A 14,872-nucleotide genomic window follows, 5' to 3' on the forward strand; every position below is an offset into this window, starting at 1 on the left:
ACAATAATATTCTTCATATTTCCGCTAAATTCAAGCAAATAGATTTCTTCGAAAATGTCGATCCAGATCGATTTGGTCAGCTGTTTTGGGCCACCAACAAGAAGGGTGACACTCCTCTGCACGTTGCTTCAGTAGGCTGTCATGAAATGGTAAAGTTGCTCATTCAAGTGGCGAATCAACCGCTATCAGTTGAAGGAGCTGATGAGGAAAGTGGACTAGCTGATGGTGAAACTCATAATTTTAAACGACTACTTGAAAAGACTAATTCGCAAAAGGATACAGCCATGCATGTTGCTTTCCGATGCGGTCATCGTAAAGTGGTGCTTCTGTTAATGAAAGCCGGTCCCGAATTCTGTTAATGGAAATCTCTTTACTAAAAGAATTAGTTCTGTCATTGATTTTGTGTGGTGGAGACTTTGCTTTTCTAGTATACCAGGGAATTGTTTGATCGTGACAGAACGAGTAAATAAAATGGAAAAAACCTTGTGCATTGTCCACCTATATATTCAACCATCTTCGCCACTCTCAGTTCGATATTAATAAGCATATATATACGCAGAGCATAGAATATCTTTAAGACGAAGAGCATAGAATCTGAAATGGAACTTTTTCGGGTACTCGAGTAAGGATCGATCTCTGTATAAATGCTTTTTGTTGACAAGACGACGACTCGGATTCTGATCATGGTTGGTAAGAGAGAATAAATGAAAGAGAGAACCGCCGTAAGCAATTCACAACTTGTATTGCAATAATTAATAGGTGCTGTGCCCACTACTTTGAGAGAGAGAGAGAGAGAGAGAGAGAGAGAGAGAGAGAGAGAGAGAGATCAAAGCTAGCTAGCCATAGCCATGGATCCTTCTCTGTATGAGGCGGCAACATCAGGTGATGTTGGTTTCTTAAGGGAGAAAATTAGAGATGGCGGTGCATCAGTTGGTCTTCTCCAACAGAAAACGCCTAAAGACAACAATATTCTTCATATTTCAGCTGAATTCAAGCAAATAGATTTCTTCGAAAATGTCGATGCAGATCAATTTGATCAGCTGTTTTGGGCCACCAACAAGAAAGATGACACTCCTCTGCACGTTGCTTCAAGAGTAGGCTGTCATGAAATAGTAAAGTTGCTCATTCAACATGCGAAGAAAAAGCTTCATCACATGGAAAGAGGTGAATCTCATAACAAGTTACTCCGAGTGACTAACTCGGATAACGACACAGCGTTGCATCTTGCTGTTCGATATAATCATGAGGAAGTTGTGATTCTGTTAATGGAAGCTGATCCTCAATTGTGTTGTAGTACAAATAAAGCAGAGGAGTCGCCCTTGTTCCTTGCTGTTAGAAAAAGATCTCCAAGCATTGCTCATTGTATTCTACAGGCTTACGATTCCAACATTTCTCCTTCTTTCCAGGGGACTAAAGGACTGACAGCTTTGCATGTGGCAGTGACTCAAGAAAAACTCATAGACAAAGGTACGCAGACATGACATCACCAAATTGTAAGAGCTTTCGAGCTCGATTCATTAGTATATGGGTATGCTGTGTGGTGTCATATTATATTAATAGGAAAAATAAAGGTGGACTTACTACGTAGGTATTTAAATGAACACACACGTGTGTATATGTATATACATACAGAAAGCTTTTATTGAGGGATCCTTCAAATTAGTTTATTTGAGGGACACCCTTGTAAGGCCCATTCCGTATTGTATTTCACTAATTCATACCGTCTATTTTGTAGATACTCATTCAAAGATCATCTCTACAAAAAAAAAATTACTTGAATCCGATATCATTTGTTCACTCAATTGAATTATTGAAATTTTAGTACTTTCCTGAAGCATCATGTTCATTGATTTTGTAAGACACAATTGGATATCGAAACGGTTTCCAATTTTTCTAATTTTTTGCAAGGATAATCTATGAATGTAGACTTAAAACATAGATGGTTTGGATCGTTGAAAAAAAAATCGTAAGGGACCCTAAACGGTGTCCCTCAAATAATTTTTATTTGATGGATCTCTTAATAGAAGGGCCTAAACAGCTCTTCATGCTGCAGTTTTATATGGGACTAACACTACGAAATCTGTTACTTTTATATAACAAGGATTGTTTTTGTTGACTATAACTCCATTTGGGTCCAATAATTTTTATACATGAAACATGGTAGGCGTTGTCAAGATGATGATGTCCAAAAATCATGACATAATCAGAGAAGTTGATGCTATTGGATGGACCCCCTTGCACTACGCAGCATTTACAGGGCACGTTGAAGCTACTCAACTACTGTTGAAATGTGATAGCTCAACTTGTTACATGCTGGACGAATCTAAAATGTCAGCTCTCCATGTCGCAGCCTATGCAGGCCACACCAAAGTGATGGCGGAGCTAATTCGATGTCGACCCGATACTTGTGATTTGCTTAACTCAAAAGGCCAAACGGCTCTTCATGCTGCAGTTTTAGGTGGACAAAGAGGTGTGGTTAAGTACATATTAAGGACGCCTAAGCTTGCAGGACTTATTAATGAAGCTGACAAAGACGGAAACACTCCTCTGCATATGGCGGTAATTTACAAAAAGATCGAAATTATTGACATTTTGACGTCTGACCCTAGAGTGGACAGGACTGCTATCAATAAAAAACTCTCAAAAGCCATTGATATTTTTCTTGGTCAATGTATTGAAGAACAGGTACGCAAAACAGATGCGCACACACATAAAAAAGGGAATCATTCATTTTGACATGTTCTATGGTGTACTCACTCTCTCTCTCTCTCTCTAGGAAATTATCAACAGATGTCCAGTGTTGCAACAGTTGGGGTCCTCCGTGGGTGGTACATTTTTCCAACAAAAAATCAGGAAAGATTTCAACGAAGTAAAACCTTCAAAGAAGGATACGCCCTGCACACGAGCCTCCATTGGACATAAGAGGCAAGAGGAGGCGCAAGCTAGTTCAAATCAGGCCTTGAAAAGACTTGATACGAAGCTAGTGGTAACGACACTTATTGCAACCGTCACTTTTGCAGCCGCTTTAACACCTCCGGGAGGATTTAAAACTGACGGGACTCCGGTTTTATTTGAAAATTATTATTACAAAGTATTTCAGCTTTTCAACCAGGTATCCTTCGTTCTGGCAATTCTTGCGATCTATAACGAATCAAATCCAATACGTTTTCTGTCAATCGAAGTAGCCACACCTGCAAGACTCATTCAGTATTCCATTGGAGGGTTGCTGGTAGCGTTTGTTTCGGTCGCAGCTGCAGTGACGCCCAAATGCCACAGCAGAGGTCCACTTCAAATTATTCCCATTGGACCAAGTCCAGTTGATATTTTTGTCAATATCTTCCAACTTTTTGTTATAGCATTTGCTCTCATCCCCGTCGTTACGTTTGTATATCAAAAGCTCAGGGAGAGACAAGTCAGCAACCGAGTAATTTAGAAGCGCTTATCATAAGTGTTTGTTATTATTGGTTTATTAGTTATAAGTGTCTGTTATTGGTTTCCTCAACATAAGTTTTGTCAACTTTTTATGGTGTTTTGTGTTTTTGTTTCATACTTTTTTAGAGCATCCACAATATCCCACCAAAATCATATATTATTAAGCGAACTCATCTACTAATGAGCCCAAACAACCTTGGAATATCCAAATCGGAAAAATAAATCATCAGCAATTATGAACAACAGAAAAAAGGCTATAAAGCAATTATGTCCTCTTTCATCGATGCTAAATTAATAATGACTAAAATGTGACGGGCAATAGGCTATAAATGTTGTCATATTTAAGGATCGCCATCTAAGTGAACAAGGTTACACAATTTCTCTATGTTTTGGCGGCTGTTTGATACTTCTACTTTAAATTTGTGGAATCGCCTGGGGTACTCTGTCAGTGTGCCACTTTTCCAACAACAAATCAGGCGTGATTTTGAGAAACCAGAAGCTCCGGTGAACAATACATCGGCCAAAATCACAAAAACAAGAGAGACGCCTCAATTCTATTCAGATTGTGAGATGGAATGACGCGATACGACACTGCTGGTAGCAACATTTATCTCAACTGTAACGTTCGCGGCAGGTTTCACCATTCCTGGAGGACTTAAAAGTGACGGGAAAACGGTTTTAGACGGAAGTGCATATTTTAAAGTGTTTATGTGTTCCAACATTGTCTCCTTCTTTCTATCAGCCTTTGTGATTTACAATGAATTACTAGAGGAAAGTTTCTTAGCAATCCAAAGGGTTGCACTTGTCCTTCGGTGTTCTGTTGGAGGACTTGTCTTTACATTTTTTTCAGGCTTCATGGCAGTGCAGGATAATAAAGGCAAGGGTTGTCCTACTGAGAGTATGCTCTGGTTGTTATTTTCTATGTTGTTTTATGCTTTTATGTTTTCGTCATGGAACTATAATCCACATTTAGCAAGAATGAAGAGGGAAGGAAAGATCTGCCTGCAAGACCGTAAAATTTGACGGCGCTTATGTAAACCCGAAAAGAGAAAAGCCTTTCTAAAACACAATCTAATATGTAGAGCAGCAGTGAAAAAGCCGAGAGCTTTTGTCTCTCCTCTGTTTTCCTCCTCCATTTTCATTTTGCTATTTTTGCTTGTGTTTGTGAGTGTGAGCAGCTGGTGTTGAGAGTGCAAAGCTTAGTCTGTGTATGGAAATTTCAGTTGTACCACGTTTTGCAAGATAAATTTAGAAGAGATTACTTTCACCTCCAAATTCACAGTTGAACTAGTCACTGCTAAGTTGATGCAGTTTGGTCTTTTTTTATAAGTCTATGTTGTTGTCAACAATTTTCACTATGAATTTAAAAAAGAAAAAGAAAAAAGAAGGAAGCTTTCCTCAAGCCAACATATAAGTCATCAACAATTTTCACTATGAATAATAGTCTTCACTAGCAAAGGCACCCGCGCCAATGCTGCGGGTTTTGAAACCAAATTGCATTCTAAAAGACGTTTGAGAAAAATCATATTTTAAAAGAAGAGTTGATAAATTTTCTTTAAAATTGAATCATAATTGAAGACAATTATGAGAAAGGAAACTTTGCCCAAATTCAATGCAATCAACTACCACTTAATATAGAGAAATTGAGTGGGGAAATAAGTTGTGAACAATGAAATATTATGTATATAATGTGTACATTAATGAGATGAATGAATTGAAAAGGAAAGAGCATAAACTCTGATGTGGAAGTAGGAGAGGCAATTTTGGAACTGCCTTGGGCTTTTTTCTTCTTCAAACCGATAATTAGTAAATTGTCAGAATCTCACACATTTTCTTCTCTGGTTTTATGTTTATCATCGGCAAGACAAACACTTTCATAAGAGATTTCTATACCATTTGAAATGGCAAAACTATGAGCTTCTTGCATCATCTGATTTCGTTTGCTATCTCTAGTCCTTTTACGCATTATGCACAGAAATTTAAAACCCCAAGCAACAGATTGATAACTGGAAAGGAGAAAAAACATGCATTTATACAATTTTAAATTATAAGCAAATGCACCATGATATTGACAGAACCATAGAAATGAGAATTTTCAAATGTCATAATATTTGGCAATCAATAAGCTACAGCCACCATGCATGCAATCTTTTGAAAAATGGATGAAACACTAACCTGTAGTCAAAGAAGCTATCAAGCATTTCGAAAAACAGCCACACAAAAGCAGGATCACAACAGCTATCTAAAATACAAAGACAGAAAAACAAAATTAGGCTAATAAGTATAATTCTGGTTTTGCTTGTGAGATAAGACAGTCTCAATTAATGAATCTGTTTCAATACTGATTTTCGTATTGAAGAATATCAAGAACCAACAGAAACTATTTGTTACATTTCCTTTTCTTACACAAACAAATGAAAACATGAAAATATTACGATACGAATTGAAGACTGGTTTCTTTTCAAATTCCTTGAGAGGAGAATCACATGTTAATTGGTTGAAAAGTAACCAACACCATAAAGAGAAAACTAAATAAACACATCACAACTCATTTCAAAATCCATATGCATGCAAGACAGTGTAGACCAATCCCAAATGTTCCGTAAAAAACAAATTCGATAAAACCAAACATCGACCAAACCCTATATAATTAGTTAAGCCAATGTGGTCAATTTTCGGACAGCTGTTATTATGCATGGTAAACCTCTAGTGTGCGATCGAACATACCATGAACGATGTACTTTTTTTAATTTTAGAAAGTCAACCATTTATAGTTGTTTGTTTCTGAAATTCCACATATATATGTTCCGCAGAGAGAGAGAGAGTTTAAAGCCATGGATCCTTCCGTCTATGCGGCAGCAAAATCGGGTGATGTTGATTTCTTGAGAAGAATTAGAGACGGTGAGTTATCAATTGATCTCGAGTGTCAGAAAACACCTATTGCAGAGTGCAAAAGAAGGGGTCAAACTGTAATCAATATATATATTTTTTAATACGACTCTTCTCAACTCCTCACTAATTTTTGTATATCAACATGCTAGATATTGTGAACACAATGTTATCCAAAAATCCCAAGATGATCAAAGAAGTGGACGCACTTGGGTGGACGCCCTTACACCACGCAGCGTTTTGGGGAAACCTTGAAGCAACTTGATTGTTGATGCAATGTGATAGCTCTGCTGCTTACCTCTTGGACAAATCTGGATTATTGTCAGCTCTCCACGTCACCGCCTATGTAGGACGTGCCATAGTTTTGGAAGTGATGATTCGATATCGGCCCGATGCATGTGATTTGCTGAATGCCAAAGGCCAAACGATTCTGCACGCTGTCGTTTTAGGTGGACAAATAAATGTTGTTGAGTTCATATTGCAGACGAATAAGCTTGATGGGCTTATAAACGAAGCAGATAAAGATGGCAACACTCCTTTGCATCTCGCTGCAGCTTACCCTCATTTGGAAATTGTTGAACTCTTGGCATCTGATCGTAGAGTTGATAAGACTGCCATCAATAAAAATTTCTCGAAGGCTGCCGATATTTTTCTTGGCTTGTATGCGATAATTTTGGACGGGTATGTACGCTACAAATATATGGTCTTCCTAGCATATTATTGCATTATATTTTTGTTGACTAAGACCATAATTCTCCATATATATGTTTATTTAGGATGCCTTCAATAGTCCGCTTTTGTTCAACCTGTGACGCTCTAGTGGTGTTCCATTTTTCCAGCAACACATCGGACCGATTCTTGACAAAAGAAACTAGATTGATTCTAACCAATTCCAATTCCGATTTGACATCTCTAAAAACCGGACCGAGCCCCAAAATCAAATAAAAAATAAATAATGTAAATATATTTTGGTGGCCCAACAACTAAAGCCCATCAACCAACACCCGACCTTAGATGCTAAAGCCACTTCTTCTTTCTTTTCTCTCTCCCTTATCTTTACTTTTTCTTCCTTTGTGTCTCTTTCTATTTTTTTTTTATCTTTTATCATTTTCTTTCTCTCCTTTTCTTTCTTTTTTCTCTTTCTTCTTCCTCCTTTCCTCTTTCTCTTTCTCTTTCTCTCTCTCTCTTTCTCTTTCTCTTTCTCTTTCTCTCTTTCTCTTTCTTCTTCCTCTTTATGATTCCAATTTTCTCTTTTGAACCTTTACCCTTTTCCTCAGGACATGTGTCCCTTTCCTTATATTTAAAACAATGTAATTAATGCATCAAACAAGCTATCATTTGTTTTCCAAATTTACCTTTATTAAATATATTGATTTTAATTTTTTTTTTAATTTATCTAATTTTTTTTACAAACTTTTTACTTCCTTGTTTAAAATTAATTAAGAAAAAAACGTTTTTTTAAAGACTCTAAAGGCAACAAGGCATTCAAATAAGACTAAAAATTAAATAAGAAAAGGCATTAGTTTTATTTTTGGTTTTCTGAAAGACTCCAAAGGGAGTAAGGAGAGAAATTGGTTTAAATCGAAAATTTGGTATGCCAGAATTTTAGGATTTTTTTTTCTTCAAATAATCAGACTCCAAAAGCAATAAGAGATATAAAAAATATATTAAAAAAAATTGAACTTCCTTTGAAATCTGATTATTTGGGGTTTTTTAAAAATATTTTTAGTTGTTACTGAAAATGCTCTTTAACTTTATTTAGTGGTATAAAAAAAATGCAATTGAAGGACAAAACATTTAAGAAGGATAAACTTGAAAAACAAATGTTAGCTTGTTTGATGCATTAGTTACATTGTTTTAAGTGTAAGGAAAGTAACACATGTCATGAAGAAAAAAATATAAGATTCAAAAGAGAATGTTGGAGAGAAGGTTGCTAGCATTTTCCAAACACATAACAACAAGTGATTAAAGTTGAGGACTACATCCCTATGAGTCTCCATAAACTTTGCAGGGGTCAAATACACAGATAGAGCTCATTCAATTTGCGAAGACCCATGATGAGCTTAAAATGAAACTCGTTCCATTTGTGCTCCATTGATTGTAAATTAGTTTTGAGTTTTTCTTAAATACTATAAAACAAAATGTTACATCGTTCAACTTGAATATACACTCAATTTCTCATGAGATTTTCTATTTAAACCCCACACTTCTCTTAGTTCACCCCTAATGTCCTAAGTTCACCCCAACTTTTAATTTAAATTTTCACAATTTCTAAGAAAACCTCACTATCTTCCCAAACTACCCTTAAACACACCCCAAACTGAAAAAATAAGAACTAAAAGAGAATTTATATTTAAACCCCACAATTTTCTTTGTTCCCAGCAAAAAAAAAACACAAACAAATGAAATCTCAAATCCAAAATTTAACATTTTCTAGAGAAAGAGAATAGTTTTACATATCTCCAAGAACTGTAACTGGAATTATAACACTTGAGTATTGTTGAGAGAGAGAGAGAGAGAGCTTGTAAACAGGAAGTTGGAAGGAGGTTTCCAAAACTTAATATGAAGAGTGGTGGGGTGTATAGATGTACTAGGGTTAATTAATAAGTTGAATGACCTTTTTTGTTTTTTACACAATAATAAAACTTAAGTAAATTTAGGTTTTATTAAAAAAAAAATTTCACTTTTAGAAAAAGCCAAAGCTTTTTCAAAAAAGACAGGAAAAACCTCTTAACTTTCAAATCAAAGACATGCAAATGTAAAGGATTCCTTAGGAAATCCAAAAATAAATAAGGGCAATTTTGTCCATTTTTGCTTCTTTTACAAAATTTGTCTCTCCTTTGTGTTTTTCCAAAGTCTCCCTAAAACTTACAGCTTAATGATTTAAGTATTTGGGTGAACAAAAAGAAGTGCGGGGTTTAAATAGAAAATCTCTCTCATGACTCCTTCAACGTTTTTAGCAACATGGTGGCGCTTGGGCCAATGTCTGAATCACATGGTGATGCACTTGCTCTCATGAGGGTCTTTGTTGATTGAAATGAATATATTGAAGTATCTTTATCCCTAATTAGACAAAGTATATGTTTAAATAAATATATTGTGTAACACCCCGACCCCAAATTTATTCAATGTTTAATTAATTTAAGTGGAATTGAAAAATTACCCGTGGGATAAGGGTAATAGGAGATGAGTCCGTAGACACGTAGTGAGCTCGAATCGGAGTTGTAACGAGAGAGATATGGTCAAATGAAGCTCAGTGGCATAATCGTAAATATTTGGTTGGAAAATGCTCTCGTCCGACCACCAAAGTTACCAAAAAAAAGAAAGCGAGGAGAAAGCGCCGTTTTGAAAAAGCCGCCATTTTGGCAATCAAGGTATGAAATTTGCTCTAGCTGATGGTTGGGTAGGATTTCATAAATTTTGAGCTAAGTAACTTTCGATCTTTGAAATTCGGTTTGCAATCGCGATTCGCCACTTCGGTCGGGTATGTCCAGAACAAAGTGACTCCAAATTAGGTGTATTACCTTTTTTGCATTTTTGTTGTGATCCTCTCGATGTCACGAGTGCGTGGGTGTGCTCGGATCATTTTGGATCCGCATATCGCGTATTTTAGGGTTCGCTAGGTTTGGACCGTTGGATGGTCTGAAGTAATAATATGTTGATCTAGGTATTATCGTGTAGATTCGACGGATCGTAAATGGAGTCCGGATACTCGAAAATGCCAACCTTAGGGTTAGGGTTTTAGCGACCGTCCGATCGTGCGATCGTGAGCGATCCCCGTCCGAGACCAAAGTGTCCTAGAGCACAGTAGAACCTATAGGAACTTTGAATCGTTTAAGTTTGGGTAGTTTGACCCTGGGTTGACCGCTAGACTTTCCTTGTAGTTCTACCATCCCAGGAGGGCTAGAATGACCTTAGTGACAGGTCTCGAGCGTTGTTGAGTGAAACGGAGACCGTGAGCTTAAGATATAAATTAGTGAAATTAAATGGGGAGTTTACGGCATGCAACAAGCAGCACGTCCGTCGTATGAGGGTGATACTGTGATTGTGTTTGATGGGTTGTGATGGATAAATTTAGAATGTATGTATTTGTATGCAATGGTTTATTTGATATTAGGAGCAGGATCGATCTGAAAGAGCTACGTGTGGCTTGATCCCAATGTGTTACTAGGTGCAGCCACAGTTAGACCCCACAGGTGGTCTTATTGAGTTTGGGTTGGACCTCGTTGTTGGTCCCAAAATGCTGAGCAAGTAAAGGTGTGCGTTTTTAGATTTTGAAGTTGTTATATGCATGTTTGATGCATTAAGTTATAAGAACTTTGTGGGGTCTTGCTAGAATCATTTGAAGGCGGAGGATTTATGTAAATTGCATGAGATTTTATTGTGCATGCTGCCGGTTGGGTTATAAAATGTTTTAAGTGAAAATTTTGAAATGTTCAATTTATATCCCTAAGTCCTCTCTTAAGCGAGGACATAGATTTAAGAGTGAAAGTGATGCGGGGTCTCCATGTCGGGTTAAATAAATCATATTGAGTGTTTCTAAGTGTTTTAAACTATTGTCAAGTATGTATTTGTAGGTAATTGATTAATAATAAAAATAAACCAGTACTGTATTTTTTTTGGGAGAAATATCGGATACTTTTGTTTAAGGTAGTTGACTCTTGATGAGTTTCAACATAATTATAATTAAATACCATTTCATTACTGTACCAGACTGTCTAAGTAAAAAAGTATATTTACCCATTATTACCAATGGAGTCTAACACAGTGGAAAATGCCTAAGAGGTCTCAGGTTTGAACCCCCATAACATCATTTGTGTGTGTATGTGTGAGAAATCCCACTCCCCTCTAGTTTAGACTATCGCTTATACTAAAAAGTAGGTATATAAAGATTGTAGATAATATCAGCTTTTACTTTAGTCGGTAAAGGTAGGTGTGTGCAAAGAGTGTACAACAACACAACTCCTTTATATGTATCAAGAGAGAAAAACCTCTGAACTAACTTTTCATCAAAGGGATTTGTGTAGTTCACATTTAGTAGAAATAAAATATATTATATATTAGAATACTGTTTTCTTGACAGGTAACTAATTAGCACTAAGCCTGGTCAGAATTATTTATACCTCGAATTGCTAAGCACGGTTCACAACACAATCCTCTTCAAGGCAATCCTCTTCAAGGCATTGCTGCTTCCTGTGCTACATTAAGCAAGTTTCAGAGAGTTCAAAGCCATGGATCGTTTGGTATATGAGGCGGCAACATCCGGCGATGTGGTTTTGTTCAGAAGGATTAAAGATGGTGATGAATTACCAGATGTTCTTTTTAAGAAAACACCCAAAGACAACAATGTTCTTCACATTGCAGCTGAATTCAAGCAAATAAAATTCTTCAATGACATCCCACTTGAATATGGATCTTCACTGTTTTGGGCCACCAACAAGAAGGGTGACACTCCACTGCACGTTGCTGCCAAAGTAGGATGTGTTGAAGTAGTTGAGTTCCTCATTGAACACGCAAGGAAATCGCTTCATCACATGGAAAGAGGTGATGAGGAGAGAGGACCAGCTGCTGGTGAATCTCAAAACAAGTTACTCCGAGTGAAAAACTCGGATAACGACACAACGTTGCATCTTGCTGTTCGATACAATCACGATGAAGTTGTGATTCGGTTAATGGAAGCCGATCCTCAATTGTGTTGTTTCACTAATAAGGCAAATGAGTCGCCCTTGTTCCTAGCTGTTAGAAAAGGCACTCCAAGCATTGTTCATTGTATTCTGAAGGCGTATGAGTCTGGCGTTTCTCCTTCTTTTCAGGGGACAAACGGATTGACAGCTTTGCATGCTGCAGTGACTCAAGAACAACTGAAAGACAAAGGTACGTGAACATGGCATCACCTGATGAAATGTGTTGATTTTATATTGCGAGGATTTTATTTTGGTGGAAATTTTCACTACCTCTCACCTCTTTAGTTTTTCCTATATCAACATGGTGGGCGTTGTCGAGATTCTGGTGTCCAAAAACAGTGACCTAATCAAAGAAGTTGATGCTATTGGATGGACTCCCTTGCACTACGCAGCATTCACAGGGAACGTTGAAGCTACTCAACTACTGATGGAATCTGATAGTTCTGCTTCTTATATCATGGACTTATCATCAAAAATGTCAGCTCTCCACGTTGCAGCCTATGCAGGCCACACCGAAGTGATGGAAGAGTTAATTCGATATCAACCTGATACTTGCGATTTGCTTAATTCAAAAGGTCAAACGGTTCTTCATTCTGCAATTTTAGGTGGACAAGGCAAGGTGGTTAAGTACATATTAAGGACGCCTAAACTTGCGGGACTTATTAATGAAGCTGATGAAGACGGAAACACTCCTTTGCATATCGCTGTTAAGTACGAGAAAGTAGAAATTATCTCCATTTTGACGGCCGACCACAGAGTGGACAAGGATGATGTCCATAAAAAGTTCTCAAAAGCCATTGATATTTTTCTTGGTCAAAATAGTGAAGAACAGGTACGCAATACAGGTGCACACACACATAAAAATTTATATAAGAAATAACCAGTGTTTTTTTTTTTTTGGTTACTTTGGTCAGAAGTATAGCGCAGTATTTTGATCCTTGCATATAAAGGGACTAATTTGCACCAAAATCAAGTTTAAGAATCACTTACAAAGCGAAGAATATGGATGCTTTAATCACGTTTTAAGGAGTCACAAACTTGTATTTAGTTTGAAATGGTTTGAATATGGATCAACTTCAGACAAATTTTAAAAACTCAGTTTCGCCTGATCTCCCACATTTTTATTTATTGGATTAATTTGGGGAGGTGAAAATTGCAACTTTTCCAAATCTTGAGGAGGATAAATATCACTGTATCAAAAGTTATTTGGTTTTTTTTTCTTTCAACTTCTAGATCTTAGACAGCCGAGTATTTGTACAATATTAACTGATCACCTCGCTAATACAAATAAGGTAAATAAATATAGTACAAATAATAGTATTGGAATTGAAATTGATCTACTATTTTTCTTTTTTCTGCTTTGAAAAGGATCAGTTAATAATCTTTGACAAGTTTACTCTCTCTCTCTGTATTGTTTAGGGAACTATTGACAGTACGGATTTGCACCAGTTCGGGTCCTGCGTGGGTGATCCATTTCTCCAACAAAAAATTAACAATGATTTCAACAAACCGGAAACTTCAGAGAAGGATACGCCCCGCATATCGGCCATTGAACACAAGAGGCAAAAGTCGCTATCTAATTTCAATCTAGTGGTGACAACGCTTATCGCAACCGTCACTTTTACAGCAGCTATAACCCCTCCAGGTGGATTTAAAAGCGACGGAAAGCTGGTTCTATCGGAAGATCCATTTTTCCAAGTATTTCAGATTTTCAACTTCGGATCCTTCATGATCGCAATGCTTGCGATCTGTAACGAATCAACTCTAACACGTTTACTGTCAATCCAAATAACCACACCTGCAGTTCTCATTCAGTATTCCATCGTAGCGTTGCTGGTAGCATTTACGTCGGCCATGATGGCAGTGACGCCCAAACACCAAAGAATGGCTCCACGTAAAAACCCCTTTGCTTTTCTTCTGTGTATAATTGGTATGGTGGGGCTGCTACTTGCTTTGATCGCAGCGTATACGACTATAATTCAAAAATTGAGGGAGAAACACATGGCACGTCGTTCCTTTAAGTGATTTGTGGAGAAACACACGGGAGATGTTTATCTTAAAAATTGCTTAAATCACTTAGTGTGATTATATGATGAAACATGTAGGAGATGCTTCTCTCCCAAACAGGCCCTTAGAAGTTCATGATAAGTCTTTTTGGTTTTTTTGTTTTAGTTTTACTAATTAGTTTTAATATAAGTGTTTCTTATTGGTTTCCTTATCATAAGTTATGTCAACTTTTATTTGTTGTGCTTCTTTTTTGTTTTACAGTGCTGTATAATTTTTCCAAAGTATTTTTATAAGTTAGGTAATTCATAATTCAGCATAATTGGTTCTAGGTTTTTATTTGTTTGGGGCACCTAATCTTTTGTATTTGTATTTAATTAGCACAAGGATCCAAAAAGATAGTATATTATTGTCGTGTTTTTCAATACAAATAATATTGAGGGATGAGGAATCGAACCTAGAACCTCAGGTGCATGGGTAAATGCTCTAACTACTCAAGCCCCTTGATCGTAGTTGACTGTTGATATAAAAATTGTCGATTGCTAATTACTGATATTTCTTCGAGTAATCTCACAAAAAATAAAAATATTCTTCGAATAATGGAATGTATAGGCATGGACTAACGATATTAATGATCTTGTTAATATTTCATTCATTAACTATATATAAAAAGAAAAAGAATGAAATGTAAAAAGGAAAATAATGATCTTCTCAATATTTCATTCGCTAAGAGCATCTTCAACAGTAGTAGCAAACCAAACTTTTTAAATTGAAGTTTGTTGACTTACGTGGCAATTTAAAAAGCTTTTGGCCAGTTTGATAATCATTTAAATTTTAGTTTGTAGTTTTCATTTTTTGTGCTA

General features: G+C 36.6%; 3 protein-coding genes across 3 annotated transcripts; all 3 read left to right on the top strand.

Moving 5' to 3' along the window:
* Nucleotides 1-682: 682 nt before the first annotated feature.
* On the top strand, nt 683-3,531 carry LOC148918726 (protein ACCELERATED CELL DEATH 6-like). The gene is made up of 3 exons (XM_089049247.1): nt 683-1,467; nt 2,165-2,685; nt 2,777-3,531. The coding sequence occupies exons 1-3, from the start codon at nt 849-851 to the stop codon at nt 3,431-3,433; spliced, it is 1,797 nt and encodes a 598-aa protein (XP_088905373.1). The 5' UTR covers nt 683-848; the 3' UTR covers nt 3,434-3,531.
* A 2,735-nt stretch (nt 3,532-6,266) lies between these two features.
* Nucleotides 6,267-9,357, top strand: LOC148918727 (uncharacterized). The gene is made up of 3 exons (XM_089048686.1): nt 6,267-6,333; nt 6,648-7,002; nt 9,282-9,357. The coding sequence occupies exons 1-3, from the start codon at nt 6,267-6,269 to the stop codon at nt 9,355-9,357; spliced, it is 498 nt and encodes a 165-aa protein (XP_088904812.1).
* A 2,063-nt stretch (nt 9,358-11,420) lies between these two features.
* On the top strand, nt 11,421-14,223 carry LOC103325913 (protein ACCELERATED CELL DEATH 6-like). Its single transcript, XM_089047676.1, has 3 exons — nt 11,421-12,198; nt 12,317-12,837; nt 13,425-14,223. Exons 1-3 carry the CDS (start codon nt 11,553-11,555, stop codon nt 14,028-14,030), a joined length of 1,773 nt encoding a protein of 590 aa, XP_088903802.1. The 5' UTR covers nt 11,421-11,552; the 3' UTR covers nt 14,031-14,223.
* The last annotated feature ends 649 nt before the right edge of the window (nt 14,224-14,872 follow it).

The sequence above is a fragment of the Prunus mume genome, linkage group LG3 (genome assembly GCF_029339155.1).
Source record: "Prunus mume cultivar Tortuosa linkage group LG3, ASM2933915v1, whole genome shotgun sequence".
Classification (NCBI taxonomy): Eukaryota; Viridiplantae; Streptophyta; class Magnoliopsida; order Rosales; family Rosaceae; genus Prunus; species Prunus mume.

What these genes read in the sequence shown, in the direction of transcription:
- LOC148918726 (XM_089049247.1), top strand. Translation starts at nt 849, where the DNA reads ATGGATCCTTCTCTGTATGAGGCGGCAACATCAGGTGATGTTGGTTTC. An exon ending in AGAAAAACTCATAGACAAAG is followed by an intron (nt 1,468 to 2,164) that starts GTACGCAGACAT and finishes GAAACATGGTAG; the next exon opens with GCGTTGTCAAGATGATGATG. An exon ending in GTCAATGTATTGAAGAACAG is followed by an intron (nt 2,686 to 2,776) that starts GTACGCAAAACA and finishes CTCTCTCTCTAG; the next exon opens with GAAATTATCAACAGATGTCC.
- LOC148918727 (XM_089048686.1), top strand. Translation starts at nt 6,267, where the DNA reads ATGGATCCTTCCGTCTATGCGGCAGCAAAATCGGGTGATGTTGATTTC. An exon ending in CTTGAGAAGAATTAGAGACG is followed by an intron (nt 6,334 to 6,647) that starts GTGAGTTATCAA and finishes GATTATTGTCAG; the next exon opens with CTCTCCACGTCACCGCCTAT. An exon ending in TATGCGATAATTTTGGACGG is followed by an intron (nt 7,003 to 9,281) that starts GTATGTACGCTA and finishes CAACGTTTTTAG; the next exon opens with CAACATGGTGGCGCTTGGGC.
- LOC103325913 (XM_089047676.1), top strand. Translation starts at nt 11,553, where the DNA reads ATGGATCGTTTGGTATATGAGGCGGCAACATCCGGCGATGTGGTTTTG. An exon ending in ACAACTGAAAGACAAAGGTA is followed by an intron (nt 12,199 to 12,316) that starts CGTGAACATGGC and finishes ACATGGTGGGCG; the next exon opens with TTGTCGAGATTCTGGTGTCC. An exon ending in GTCAAAATAGTGAAGAACAG is followed by an intron (nt 12,838 to 13,424) that starts GTACGCAATACA and finishes TGTATTGTTTAG; the next exon opens with GGAACTATTGACAGTACGGA.